Below are 14129 nucleotides of genomic sequence, written 5' to 3'. Positions count from 1 at the left end.
ACTAGTGAATTGCACATTGATCATTATTGTGTTGACACGATAGGTGACAGAAGGTATATATTGTGTTAGCATTTCTTCCAATAGGTAGTATGAGTAGCTTATAATTCAATTGGACGTGTGCTTTGTATCACTGTCTCTCAAAAGCTTAATACGTGATATTGTGGCACAAACATTTTAAAAAAATACCTTGGCACGGGGAATTAAGAGTTTCAGGAATTTTTTATTTTATGTTCCATAATATTATACAGTAAACCTAACGCATAATTGGAATTTTCATAATGAACTTCACGTTTTGTTACAAATGCTTTACAGCACCGCCTCAACAAATCCCTGAACACGGACTCGGGACTATTTGGCACGATGCAAGATGGTTGGTGTGGCTCTATCTAGCGTCTGGCCACGCGAAGCTCTTGACTCGAACAACAAGAAATTTAACAATCGATATATTAGATCATCGTCTTTCTTTCGTGATTATGTCACCAGGGCTTAATTGTGGTGTTTGATAGAATGACTTTTTACACTAACTACCTTTGACTTCTTATAATATGGCTGCTAAATTAATAATTTGCCCAAAATCGCCGTCTAAATTGCTTCCCGCCAAACGATACGATGGCGCTGCAGTCGGTGCGACGCGATCGCAGTATCAAATGTTCAGGAATACGAAGTGATGTTCAATTAAAAATGGGGATTGTTTGTCGATTTTAAATAATTAACTTGGATTGACCGTTTGTGGCGATATTGTAGTAAGTGATTTTCCATATAAATGATAATTTATATTCAGTTGGATGTGTAATTGTGCTCCAAGAATTTGAGGTCGTTATACTGCGTTTTGCCATCTTGTCTCCCCTGCGTTGCATTGGCAGTGATGTTCCTATCTTCAATAGTGTGTACGAATAAGGTTTGAAATATTTTGAAAAGAACTTTGTGTGTTTCACAGAAGATGAAAACATGGTGACTGTTTTGTTGTTTGTGTTGCTGTTTATCATTATGAGAGAAAAGCTTTTTGTGACTGAAATACATCAGAGCCTTTATATATCTCTCTTCAGGAAATGCTGTGTTTGAAGTGGCAATTTTAAACGTCGGTGGTGTTGTGTACTGTGTAGTAGTTACATATTTGCTACACTCTGACAGTGCTCCATTATTTAAATAACGTCATAAGTAACGAAATTTAATATACATTGCAGAATTGCGTAAGTTTTGAAGATCTATTTAGTGTCTACATATACATGAGATGGAAGTGGACGGAGGAGATCCGGCGGGAGTAAACAAAAACCCGAAACTTATAAGAGGTACGTACCATTTTTTACGATGTTTCAAGAATTTTAATTACTTTAAATTATTTTCCAATGACGACATTGTACTGTCAGTTCCTCGGTACAATTTACAATATTTAAGTCACATTTAATAGTTGTTAAAACAAATTTGTGTATGTATTTGAGAAATTCACACAAAACATCGTTGTAATGTTAATATTGAAAGTAATCATTACTGTTGTTATAATTATACCCATTCCATCCGTAAAATAATGCGGTCTATAGTAACAGATACTTCCATTTTCATTGCTTTTCATTTTTTAACTTTTTTTTAAATTGCACATGCTTTTAGTGATGTATACTTCCTCTCATATTTATTATCTGGCTCCCTTAGTGGTCATGATTCTTTATGGATATCGTTGCATTTATAGATATTCTTTGAACAAAATTTAACAGTACTTTATTATTGCCCTATTAGCAATTTCTCGTAGTAACAATATTCTTTCATCATGTAGGCCTATATTAATCAAGAAACATCATGTATTAAATTCTTGATTGAGTTCTCTTATGCTGTGGGCGGCCAAACATTTGCACTTTATCCTTTCTTTCACCCAGATTTCGTGCACTGTTTGCTGTGTGGTTGAGTCACACATTAAATAATTACATATTACTGCAAAGCTGCAGCATACTTTATAATAGTATTGATAATGTCATTTCTAGACCTGTTGTCAAGGTGTAGCCTAACGAGTTTCTTGTGGAAGGGGGGGGGGGGGGGATAGAGATACTGCCCCTATTGCTCTGTTGTTAACAGTTCAAATGAAGTCTCAGACTGGTTTAAAGATAGATAAATTGTTCGCAAGTAACAATCTTAGCTTAATGCATCTCAGGTTAACTACATTCATTATCTTGTATGCAGATGGAATTCCTACCGGTTATTTCACGAATTGTCAACCTAAACTTTGGAAAAGAAGTAGTTAATAACTTGTAATTATTTGTCTGTTTGGTTATGGGTAATGAGAATGTGTATTTCATTAATTTTTACAGCCTAAGAAACGTGTTCATAACTCAATTCAGAATAGTAGAAACTGTGTGCTACAGTGTTACTGGGACACTCAATATTCAGGTCAGGTTGAAGGGTGGTTTTAAGTTAGCAAAGCCAGTGATTTTTAATGCGAAATAAAGATTGTGGTAACGTACTGATACTAATCTGTAGTGTAGTGCAATGACCAATTGAAATTTAGTTATAGGAAGAACAGTCGCAAAATAAATTTAATATATGGGCATTAGATAATGGACGAGCCTCTGATGATTATTTTGGTACATATTACAAACATATATTGAACATAAATTACAAAAAATGTAAATTTTATCCTGTGCAGTTTATATCATTTTCAAGCAGATTGAATTTTCATGTGTTCTTTCTGCTTTTAGTGTTGGAGTCTTATCACTCAACTTATATTTTGGGATGATGATGTGAATTTGTGAGCATGTCCTTCTAGAATCTAGGTATTATAAACAGCTGTGCTAATGTTCATCTGTTGACAGTGTCATTACATTGATTTTATAAAACTCACTCATAGTGTGTAAGTAAGTCACTAATACTGTACGATACAGTGCGGTGTGCCTCAAAGGGGTGTTTCATTGTAAGAAACCTGTCTGTTAGTGAACATTCTGTGAATTATAGAAATATTAAGAACTGGAGGAAATGAGATGTTAATGTGAATTGCCATCTCATTGTCAGTGTGTAATGTGTGACAACATTGAGAAATAGAAAGGTAAGAATGAATTAAATAAAGAAATTTCCTAATTCATTGTTTTTTACTGAGGCAATGAACATCGTTCTCAAATTCTACACATTAGCTATACCCAATTAGTGAACCAGTTATAGGATGGTGTAGCAAATTGTTTTGTGGCCATCACGTCAGTTTTATTTCAATGAGACGTGATGATATTATTGTCCTGCCATATTTGAGTTGTTTGTGTAATTGTGTTATTGTCCAGTTTATTTGAATGGTTGGCACAATGTCAAGAAACAAAATTGTTTCTCATTTTGTAAATACAGTCCCACAATGAGAATCTTTCTTTTTAAGCATGTCAAAGTGTTTTGCTATGTACCGTAGTAATTATTTTTTTGTTGGACACTTTCAGCGGCACAGGATGACATTTCAAAGTTAGATGTATTAGTGTGTGGATCGTGCCACCACGTTTTTCATTTTATTGAAGAATTTCAACAACATAAGGAGAATCAAGAATGTGAGAATCCCACATTTAAGGCAAATTTATCGGTAAGCTATGAATACTTATGTGTACAAATAGCTGTATTCTTTCACCAGTTGATTGTATGTGGTTTCTTTGCTTGGTACAGTTACTGAAATAAAGTATAAAACTGTCACTTTTTGTTAATCATGGGAATGAAATACAGGAACGGGAGCAGACCTTTATAGAGTTGTGGTTGAGATCAAAACAACTTTAACATTCAGTAGATAATTTTTTTAATCACTGAAGCAGAAAAATTAAATACTGCTGCAAATAGGCAACTTCTAATGATCCAAAAGTGATTGCTGCAGTATATTACTATGTATTTTGTGTAGTAGTGTGATTTTTAATACTGGTAAGTAGTAGCTTTTGATTTCTTAGGTGTGCAGAAATGTGCACTTTTGAAGTGACTTTCTCAATTTTGGCTGTTGTTTAGTTTTTATTTCCTAATAGAGGTTTTTCCTCATGAAGCATGTTCTTTCATTTTCTGAAATTTTTTCAGAAGATGTTCTTATTTCATTATAGAGGTTTTTCTTCATGAAGCATATTGTTTAATTTTCTGACCCCCCTTCTGCGCCCTTCTCCCCTCAACCCCATAAAGGTTTGTAGATATGCAGGTGATACAGAACTGGTTTTGATCGGTCTATGTTTGGTCAAAAAGGTTGATGGGAATTGGAAAAAAGAAAAAAATTGCACCATTTGCTAAAGGCTTTGAATTTCTGTGGACTGAGTGCTAAGATGAGACAGTGCCAGTAAATGAGTCGTGGAGTGAGTATTTGGTAGGGGAAGGGGTAGTGTTTGCCACATCAATAATAATTTAATTTTAATTTTGCTGTATAAAATCTTTTTTGAAACAAGTCTTTTATGTCAGTTGCTCTATAGGCTACATACTAATATTGGTGCAGGGAAATGATACTATTAAATAGGTGTAGTATAAGTTTTTAAAGGAGTTATTTGTGTATTGTTGCTGAAACATAGACTGTAAAAGTCATCAGAATCCTCATTTTAGGAACTCATTTGATCTTTATACCCAGAAATGGAGTCTTCACAGAAAGCTTCATGGCAGATTAAACGTGTGTGGATTGAGACGCAAACTTGGAGCCTTGCCTTTCATGGGCAGTGCACATATCCCCCTGTGGGTTCAGAGGTTAGAATAGGCCTGAGGTATTCATGCCTGCAGTAAGAGGTGTCTAAGAGGAGTCTGAAACAGTTTGGCCTTCTGTGAGGGTCCCCTGTAGGGCTAGTGTTTGACCTCCATTCCCCAGAATTCTTCCAAAGAACGAGCCAATTGGGGAAGGGCACTTTACATGAAGCATAGTGTCCATTGTGCACTGAGACCTTCAGCATTTGTTATCGTCGTGGCTTTGCAATTCCGCTCATTCTCCAGCAGTTGGGCAATGACACGTTACTGGGTGTGTTTTCCTCCATCCTCTGTGCAGTGTTGTTTTCTACACATATGATGACCATGTACTACTTTGCACCTCATATCCAGCACGGTAGCCAGTCTGTTGTGGTAGGGCTGCCGTGTACCCTATTGGTTGTAGCCCCCTGACTGCTGATGCCTACGCCTTTAACTCCCCATGTATGCCAAGGAGTAGACGCCCTTCTCCCTGGGGCATCGGGACTCTTGGCAATGGCCACCCTGCTAGGTGGCCTTTGCTGAGGCTGGGTGGTGCCCGTGGGGAGGGCCTTTGGTCGGAGTGGACGGCATCAGGGCGGACAACAGGCCATCTCTTGCTGGTGGTCCAACACCAGCAACCTCTAAGCAGTCGAGGTCTAACTTTAATGCGAAGGGGTATGACACCAAATCGTTCCCCTCCCTGGTCACACCATGGGAGGAACACCAGGCTAAGGATGGTAGCAAACCTTATTTGCCCCAGTACCTCGTACGTATGAGAGCTGATGGGGGATCCTTCATGTCGATGAAGCCTCAGTTTTTTGTGGAGAATTTAGAGGACAAGATTGGGGAGATGGAGGGATTGTCCAAAACGCAATCTGGGTCAGTCTTGATAAAAACATCATCCTCTGCCCAGAACAGGTATTACTTGCCTGTGACAAGCTGGGGGATGTTTCTGTTTCCATCACGCCCCATAAGAGCTTAAACATGGTCTAGGGTATTATATTCCTCAAGGACCTTCTTTTGCATTCAGATGACGAGCTACGTGCCAACTTAGAGTGACAAGGTGTTTATTTCATCCGGCGCGTCCATAGGGGCCCAAAGGATAATCAGGCGGCCACTGGTGCCTTCATCTTGGCCTTCGAGGGTGATACATTACTCGAGACAGTCTAGGTGATGGTATACCACTGTGATGTAAAGCCGTATATCCCTCTCAGGATTCGGTGCTTTAAGTGCCGGAAGTTCGGGCATATGTATTCCAGCATCATGTGTCATGTGGACGTCCATCACATCCCAATACTTCATGCGCCTCGCCTCTCATCTATGTCAACTGTGACAAGAAACATTCCCCATGTTCGCTGGTCCGCAGGATTCTACAGAAAGGAAGGAAAATCGTGGACCGACTGACATACACTGAAGCTAAGAGGAAATTTGAACATACTGTGCGCATGACATCGTCCAATGCTGCCACTACAACAACGGTTCCAGCTCCATCCATTCTGCCATTGACAGTTGGCCCTCTGGGCCACAAGACTACGCCCACCCCTTTGATGGTGGGGGCCACTCCTATACCTGTTGCTCCCGCACCACCTACTTCAGTAGCAGTGCCCCTCCAACCATTGGGAACATCAGTCCCCACTTCTCAGCCAGAGAAGTGTGCGTCTTCTTTGGTTACTCTCACTAGGAAGGAGTCACTTGTGTCCCTTCCTTCCCAGTTTCCTACCAGAGGGAAAGAGGACACCTGCCGGTGGATGAAGTGCCCAAAAGCAGCTGGTTGTAGGGCTTTAAGATAGTCCTCAGTCCAGAAGACTGAATAAGTGAAGCCCTCCCATTCAGAGTAACCCAAGGAGCCGCGAGAGAAATCTAAGAAGGAAGACCCCCCAAGAACAAGGAAATTGCAGTAGCACCCATACCACCACTACTTACAAGCTCTGCATCTGAGGATGAGGTGGATGTTCTGGTGTTCACTGAGGGCCTAGATCTTGCCGGACCCTCGGACACAATGGATATAGAATGCTCTGGTACTCAGTCGGTGGCAGCAGATGACCCTGAGGTGTAAACTGCCTCCTTTATTGCTTCATGCCTTCCCAGCCTCACGATGATGTCATCCTCCAGTGGTATTGCTGCGGTTTTTTCCACCACCTGGCTGAGCTACGACAACTGTTTCTGGTATGACATCTGCTTTCTGCATTGCCCTCCAGGAAACCTGGTTCCTGGCGATGCAGACCCCTGCCCTCTGTGGCGATACGGGATATTACAAGAACCGTAGTGAATATAATAGTGAGTCACGTGGAGTTTGTGTTTATGTCCTGAACTCAGTATGTGGTGAACCTGTGCCCCTTCAAACTCCTTGTGAAGCTGTGGCTGTCAGGATAAGGACGACACAGGAAATAACTGTCTGCAATGTATCTTCTCCCAGATGGTGCAGTACCTCTGAACATACTGGCTGCACTGATTCTTTAGCTCCCTAAACCTTTCCTATGTGTGGGAGATTTTAATGCTCATAACCCCTTGTGGGGTGGCACCATGCTTACTGGCCACGGTATAGAGATGTCGAAAATTTACCGTCTCAACTCAACCTCTGCCTCGTAAATACTGGGGCCCCCCATACATTTCAGTGTGGCTCATAGTGCTAACTGGACCATTGATTTAACACTTTGCAGTTCAGGACTTGTCCCATATGTCCACTGGAGAGCGCAAGATGACTTGTGTGGTAGTGACCACTTCTACACCTTCCTGTCACTCCACTGACGTCATTCCCCTGGATGCCTACCCAGATGGGCTTTAAACAAGGCAGACTGGGAAACTTTCACTTCTGCCGTCATTGTTGAATCTCCCCCACATGGTAACATCCATGTGGTCATTGAACGGGTCACTAGAATGATCATTTCTGCAGCGGAAAAGGCGATCCCTAGTTCGTTATGGTGCCCGCGTCGAAGACAGTACCTTGGTGGTTGCCGGAAATCGCTGAGGCTATTAAAGAGCATAGGCGGGCTCTACAGTGGCATAACGGCACCCTTCCCTGGAGCACGTAATAGCTTTTAAAAGGCTCCACGCCCTGTTCGCCAACTTATAAAAAGATGGAAACAAGAGTGTTGGGAGAGGTACGTCTCAACCATTGGGTACCATATGTCGCCTTCATAAGTCTGGATGAAGATCAGACATGTCTTTGGATATCAGATACTGACATGTCTCCCTGGCATTCATGTAAATGGACTGTTATCTACCGATACAAGTGCACTTGCCGAGCACTTTGCTGCGCACTGTGCTTGGGCCTCCGCTTCCTCACCTTCGTCAGGTTAAGTATAAGTGCTGGCAGCACCTCAATGACCTCCGCTGCCTGAGCAACTCCAACTGGGCTGCAGATAGCTCTACACTGCTGCAACTCTACAGAGCCCTTCAGTGCCGACTTGACTACGGGAGTCTGGTTTATGGTTCAGTGGCACTCTCAACGTTGTGGTTGCTACACCCAGTGCGCCACTGTGGAGTTTGACTAGCGACGGGAACTTCTAGGACGAGTCCGATGTAGAGCGTACTGGTGGAGGCTGGAGTCCTTCCATTGCAGGTTAGGCGTGCACAACTGCTCGCCAGTTACATCACGCACATTCGTAGCTCTCCTGAGCATTCCAGTTACCGTCTCCTTTTTCCAACCACGGCGGTTAATCTCCCACATTGGCAGCCCAGGTCAGTGCTTACGATCGCAATTCGCACCCGATGCCTTCTGTGTGAAGTAGATTACTTCCCTTTACCACCTCCCCTCGGGGTCCATTCGCATATGCCTCCATGGTGTATACCTCAGCCACACCTTCGTCTGGGCCTTTCACATTGCCCTAAGGACTCATTTCCTCCCGTGGCTCTCCGTTGTCGCTTTCTCTCGATTCTTGACGTGTCCTGGGGCTCTGAAGTTGTTTACACCAATGGCTCAGTGGCTGATGGTCACACAAGCTTCACCTAAGTTCACAGAGGTTATATTGAACAGCACTCCTTGCCAGATGGCTACAGTGTTTTCACTGCAGAGCTGGTGGCTATATCTTGTGCTCTTGAATACATCCGTTCATGCTCTGGAAAGTCATTTCTTATCTGTAGTGACTCCTTGAGCAGCCTACAAGCTATTGACCAGTGCTACCTGTGCCATCCTTTGGTAGCAACCGTCCAGGAGTCCGTCTATGCCTGGAACGGCCCAGTCGTTCAGTGGTGTTTGTCTGGACCCCAGGACACAGCATTCCAGGCAATGAGCTGCTGACAGGCTGGGCAAACTAGCTATGCAGAAACCGCTTTTGGAGATTGGCATCTCTGAAACTGAGCCGCGTTCAATATTACTGCACAAGGTTTTTCAGCTTTGGGAAATGGAATGGCATAACCTCAGCCCACATAACAAATTGAACAAACTGTGTGCCATTAAGGAGACTATGAATGTGTGGAAAACCTCCATGCGGGCCTCTCGCCGGGACTCTGTGGCTCTCTGCCAGCTCCGCATTGCCCGTACTTGGGTGACCCACGGCTGTGTCATGCACTGTGAAGACCCCCCTCGGTGTCGGTGCGGTGCTCGGTTGACAGTGGCCCATATTCTGTTGTGCTGTCATGCTTTGGTTGCCCTGTGACATATCTTCAGCTACCAGACTCATTACTGTAAATTTTTACCGATAACGCCTCATCGGCAGATTTAGTTTTTCATTTTATATGTGAGGGTGGATTTATGTCAATATATCTAAGTTTTAGCGCATGTCCCTCATCCCTCTGTGTTCTCTAGCCTAGTGCTTTTAGGCCGGAGGTTTTAATGTGTCGCCGAGTGGCTGGTTTATCATTTTTTATTCTCATGATCGGCCAGCCACAGTCGTCTGCTCTCTTGTTTTAATCCCTTCTAATTGTGTCTTGCATCTCTCTGTGGTTTTCTTGTCCATTGTCCATTGTTGCCCTTCTGTCGTTCATGTTGTTTCCCCCCTCCCCCCAGTAATGTGCGGTACGTCTCGTTTGTTTTATTGTTTTATTCTTTCCCTTGTGTAATTGTTTTAATGGGAACAAGAGACCAATGAGCAGGGAGTTTGGTCCCTTCTCCCTCGTTTAAACTGACCAAAAAGCACATATCAACCGAGTTATAATGGTTCAACTCGGGACATGGCCTCATAGCCTGACTTTTGCCGGTACCTCATCCTTGCTTTCTAAACTTCAAATGGATCCACACTGTTGGAATAATTTACAGTGGTTTTTATCGCAGCATCACATAGTGAAATGTTCATTGTGGTGTATAGTCGCAAATGAACTAATAACACATTAGTCATTCTGAGTCAAGTGACCCATCTAGAAGATATTCCCGACTTCGACCATCTTCAGGTTTCATGAAATTATTGCAGAATGTATCTAAAGGAGATGCATGAACTTGACCAGGTTTCAGCACCATCTGTAATGTAGTGCAGGTAGTAGAATTGTTTTCACAAGGGCCACTTGCTTTGGAAGTGGAAACACGCAAAAAATCCTAAATCCATTGTTCCTGCAACTTAACCATCTTAACAACTTACCTACTTACTTACTGCTACTTCTTCTTCTTCCTCCTCCTCCTCCTCCTCCTCCTCCTCTCTTTCTCTCACTCGCTTATTTTCAGAAATTATGTAACTGAAGATAACAGAGCAGTGAACTTTGAACAAAATTGCAAAAAAGTACTGTCACATTAAATATTCTCCTTTTTTAACAGTAGATAGTGAGTAGTTCCTTTCACTCACTGGCTATTTCTTGTTAAAATATGGGAAAATTGTCCTAACAAAATTTTTTGAATGAGTTTGAAAATATTATTTGACCCTGACACAGCTTTCTCATCCTCATTTATGTTATTTCTGTATTCTAAACAAAAATTTGTGTCAGTATGACAAGTAGCAGGCCCTTAGCTCTGTTTGGTCATAACATATGGCTTCCCAATCATGAGGATTTTTTTGTTGGTTTCCAATTCTGGAGAAAGTGACCCTTATGCAAACAACTATAGTTCATACACAGAGTTACAGAAAGAGCTGAAACATGGGAGAAATTCATGCTGGTCACTTAGATACACTCTGTATAAATCCGAACTACCTTAGACCACTAGATCACTTAGCGTGGTATTACACTACGGGAACAGAGCAACCTACTTAACTCTCTGATATGGTTTCACATGTGAGCTATATGGAAAACAAGCCAATGGCAGAAATACCTGTTAAAGGTATTAATATTAGGCAGTAATGACATGTCCATCATGTTGACCTGAGTGCTACATAAGTAACAATCACTATTTGTGATAAAGGTACGTCGACAATCATAAATATGTTTACGTCACTAACACCACTTGCTATTATGGTGACATGCCTGGAAAGCCAAGCTAGTTAAAGTGCCACTCCCAGGACGTGGGGAGGCAAACCTGCCGTGAATTGAATCCACCTTGCAGATTAATGATGATGGCTGGTGAGCTGGCCAACTTGGTTGTGGTTTTTTGGTGATTTCCCATACCAGGTTAGGTAAATAGTGGGCTGGTACCCTTATCCTTCCTGAGATATACACTACACAAACATTTAGGAACACATGTTAATACTGGGTCATAGATTTACCTCAGGTGCAGACACTTCGGTACGCAGATTCTGTCCCACTGGGAGTGGTAACGTCAAGAAGCACATCTTGCCACCAACTACCACTAAGACTGCCTCAATGCCTGCCCTATTGAAGGAACAAGAACAGGCACAAGAAGGAGAAAGAACAATAACTCCTCTTGCTATTATAGACAGTGAGTTTCATTCATACATTTGATACTGACAAAGAGTATTGGTTTTGGATCATAATAGCTGAACAGAACCTCAAGGTCAAATCAGTACCAGCTGTACATGTTTTTTTGCCTTTGCTGCAACAGCTAATGGAGATTAATCACTCTTGATGCTGATGTAGCTCAGATTTGATGGTACACCACACACACTCTTTGGTTGTGTTAAATTTGATCACACTTGTTCATGATTGCCATCATTCTCATTGCTCTGCAACTGTCTTTTTTTTTTTTCAGATATGCACTCCGTCAAACCTCGTTATGTAACTCAATTTTTTATTTAACTGCCCCTTTAATCACCATTGCTTTCTGTGCTATTTCTGTGAGAAATTTTTGTTCTTGTCTGTGTTTATTTTTTAACATCCTGTACTCTACCCGCATCTTCATAGATTCAGTATTTTAGAATTTCACATTAAAAACTTCAGCAGTGAAACAGACCGTTAATTGATGTCTCCTTATAATTTATAGTTTTTGCTTTTTTTATTTTGAATTCTGCAAGTGCTGATGTTGCTGGACGTCTTCTAAATGATGTATCCACAATCAACATTATCACAGTAATATTTTTATCCATTTGTTGCTACTTTTTAATTTTTTTTATGAAGAAATTCAAGGATTTAAGCATTAACTTTATTATTATTTTTCGTACTAGGAAACAAAGCCACAAGTATGGGCATTTTTGCTTTGGAAGAGTGCAGTAGTTGCACAACAAAGACCAGAAGATAGCAAAGAAAATCTTAATTCATGGAAATTGTATCAAAAATGGTGCAAGATGAAAGAAAGTGTTCGCAATTCTTGGGTTGCAGCAGGAAAAACAATCCAGAGTTTTTCAGTACTCTCGAATGCCAAGCTACAAGAGATCCATAAAAGTTCCCCTGATGTAAGTTCCTTCTTTTTTAACTAAAGCTGCTGAAAATAACCTGTCACAAATACTGCTTTAATGCTTGTAACTGTATTTTTCCAGGGAAAGGGTAAAACAGTAAATTTAAAGCCAGCTGAAAATGATGAAAATGATGTGCTTAAAACATCAGATGATTCAAAAAGTAAGTTGAAGTGTTAATATAATCTTTATATCCTTTGATAACTTTGAATATTATTTATTATTTTATAATATGTTGTGAGGGTGGTGTGTGTCTTACAAGGGAATATTCCCAAGTGTCGATAAATGATCTTGAAGAGACATGGTGGGTGTGTGGAGGGGACAAAACAGTGCAGCACATGATATAAGAACATAGGCTTCTGCGGCCAGTGTAATAGTGATTAAATTCTTCTGGGTATAATGCTGTGTCATTGCTAAAATCTAACAACAATAATAAACTAAAACCAATGTTTCGGCCGAATTGCAATGGCCTTCCTCAGGGCACGACTGGTTTTGCATGGGGATAGGTGCTTCTATTTATTACAGACTATCAGTGTCTGACGTCTACATCTAAATCTACATGATTACTCTGCAATTCACATTTAAGTGCTTGGCAGAGGGTTCATCGAACCACAATCTTACTATCTCCTTACCATTCCAGTCCCGGAAAGCGCGCGGGAAAAATGAACACCTAAACCTTTCTGTTCGAGCTCTGATTTCTCTTATTTTATTTTGATGATCATTCCTACCTACGTAGGTTGGGCTCAACAAAATATATTCACATTCGGAAGAGAAAGTTGGTGACTGAAATTTCGTAAATAGATCTCACCGCGCCGAAAAAGTCTTTGCTTTAATGACTTCCATCCCAACTCGCGTATCATATCTGCTACACTCTCCCCTATTACGTGATAGTACAAAACGAGCTGCCCTTTTTTGCACTTTTTCGATGTCCTCCATCAATCCCACCTGGTAAGGATCCCACACCGCGCAGCAATATTCTAACAGAGGACAAACAAGTGTAGTGTAAGCTGTCTCTTTATTGGACTTGTTGCATCTTCTAAGTGTCCTGCCAATGAAACGCAACCTTTGGCTCACCTTCCCCACAATATTATCTATGTGGTAATTTTTACACCCAGGTACTTGGTTGAATTGACAGCCTTGAGAATTGTACTACACTCCTGGAAATGGAAAAAAGAACACATTGACACCGGTGTGTCAGACCCACCATACTTGCTCCGGACACTGCGGGAGGGCTGTACAAGCAATGATCACACGCACGGCACAGCGGACACACCAGGAACCGCGGTGTTGGCCGTCGAATGGCGCTAGCTGCGCAGCATTTGTGCACCGCCGCCGTCAGTGTCAGCCAGTTTGCCGTGGCATACGGAGCTCCATCGCAGTCTTTAACACTGGTAGCATGCCGCGACAGCGTGGACGTGAACTATATGTGCAGTTGACGGACTTTGAGCGAGGGCGTATAGTGGGCATGCGGGAGGCCGGGTGGACGTACCGCCGAATTGCTCAACACGTGGGGCGTGAGGTCTCCACAGTACATCGATGTTGTCGCCAGTGGTCGGCGGAAGGTGCATGTGCCCGTCGACCTGGGACCGGACCGCAGCGACGCACGGATGCACCCCAAGACCGTAGGATCCTACGCAGTGCCGTAGGGGACCGCACCGCCACTTCCCAGCAAATTAGGGACACTGTTGCTCCTGGGGTATCGGCGAGGACCATTCGCAACCGTCTCCATGAAGCTGGGCTACGGTCCCGCACACCGTTAGGCAGTCTTCCGCTCACGCCCCAACATCGTGCAGCCCGCCTCCAGTGGTGTCGCGACAGGCGTGAATGGAGGGACGAATGGAGACGTGTCGT

The 14129-nt window shown here is 42.3% G+C and overlaps 1 protein-coding gene across 5 annotated transcripts in view; it reads left to right on the top strand.

Moving 5' to 3' along the window:
* The window catches only part of LOC124607023, a 116218-nt gene that overhangs the window by 188 nt on the left and 101901 nt on the right, over positions 1-14129 (top strand). For 2 of the 5 annotated variants that reach the window (XM_047139187.1, XM_047139183.1), the window contains exons 1-4: positions 615-1289; positions 3402-3538; positions 12051-12278; positions 12363-12441. In XM_047139187.1, the coding sequence (XP_046995143.1) occupies positions 1232-1289; positions 3402-3538; positions 12051-12278; positions 12363-12441 (502 nt within the window). In that variant the 5' untranslated portion in view covers positions 615-1231. Of the gene's footprint in view, positions 1-610; positions 1290-3401; positions 3539-12050; positions 12279-12362; positions 12442-14129 lie in introns of those variants that run through there. The other 3 variants (XM_047139185.1, XM_047139184.1, XM_047139186.1) reach the window with 3 other exon arrangements.

The sequence above is a fragment of the Schistocerca americana genome, chromosome 3 (assembly GCF_021461395.2).
Source record: "Schistocerca americana isolate TAMUIC-IGC-003095 chromosome 3, iqSchAmer2.1, whole genome shotgun sequence".
NCBI classification, from domain to species: domain Eukaryota; kingdom Metazoa; phylum Arthropoda; class Insecta; order Orthoptera; family Acrididae; genus Schistocerca; species Schistocerca americana.
Note: the sequence above shows the minus strand (reverse complement) of the source record. Positions and strands in the feature narration are given on the sequence as shown.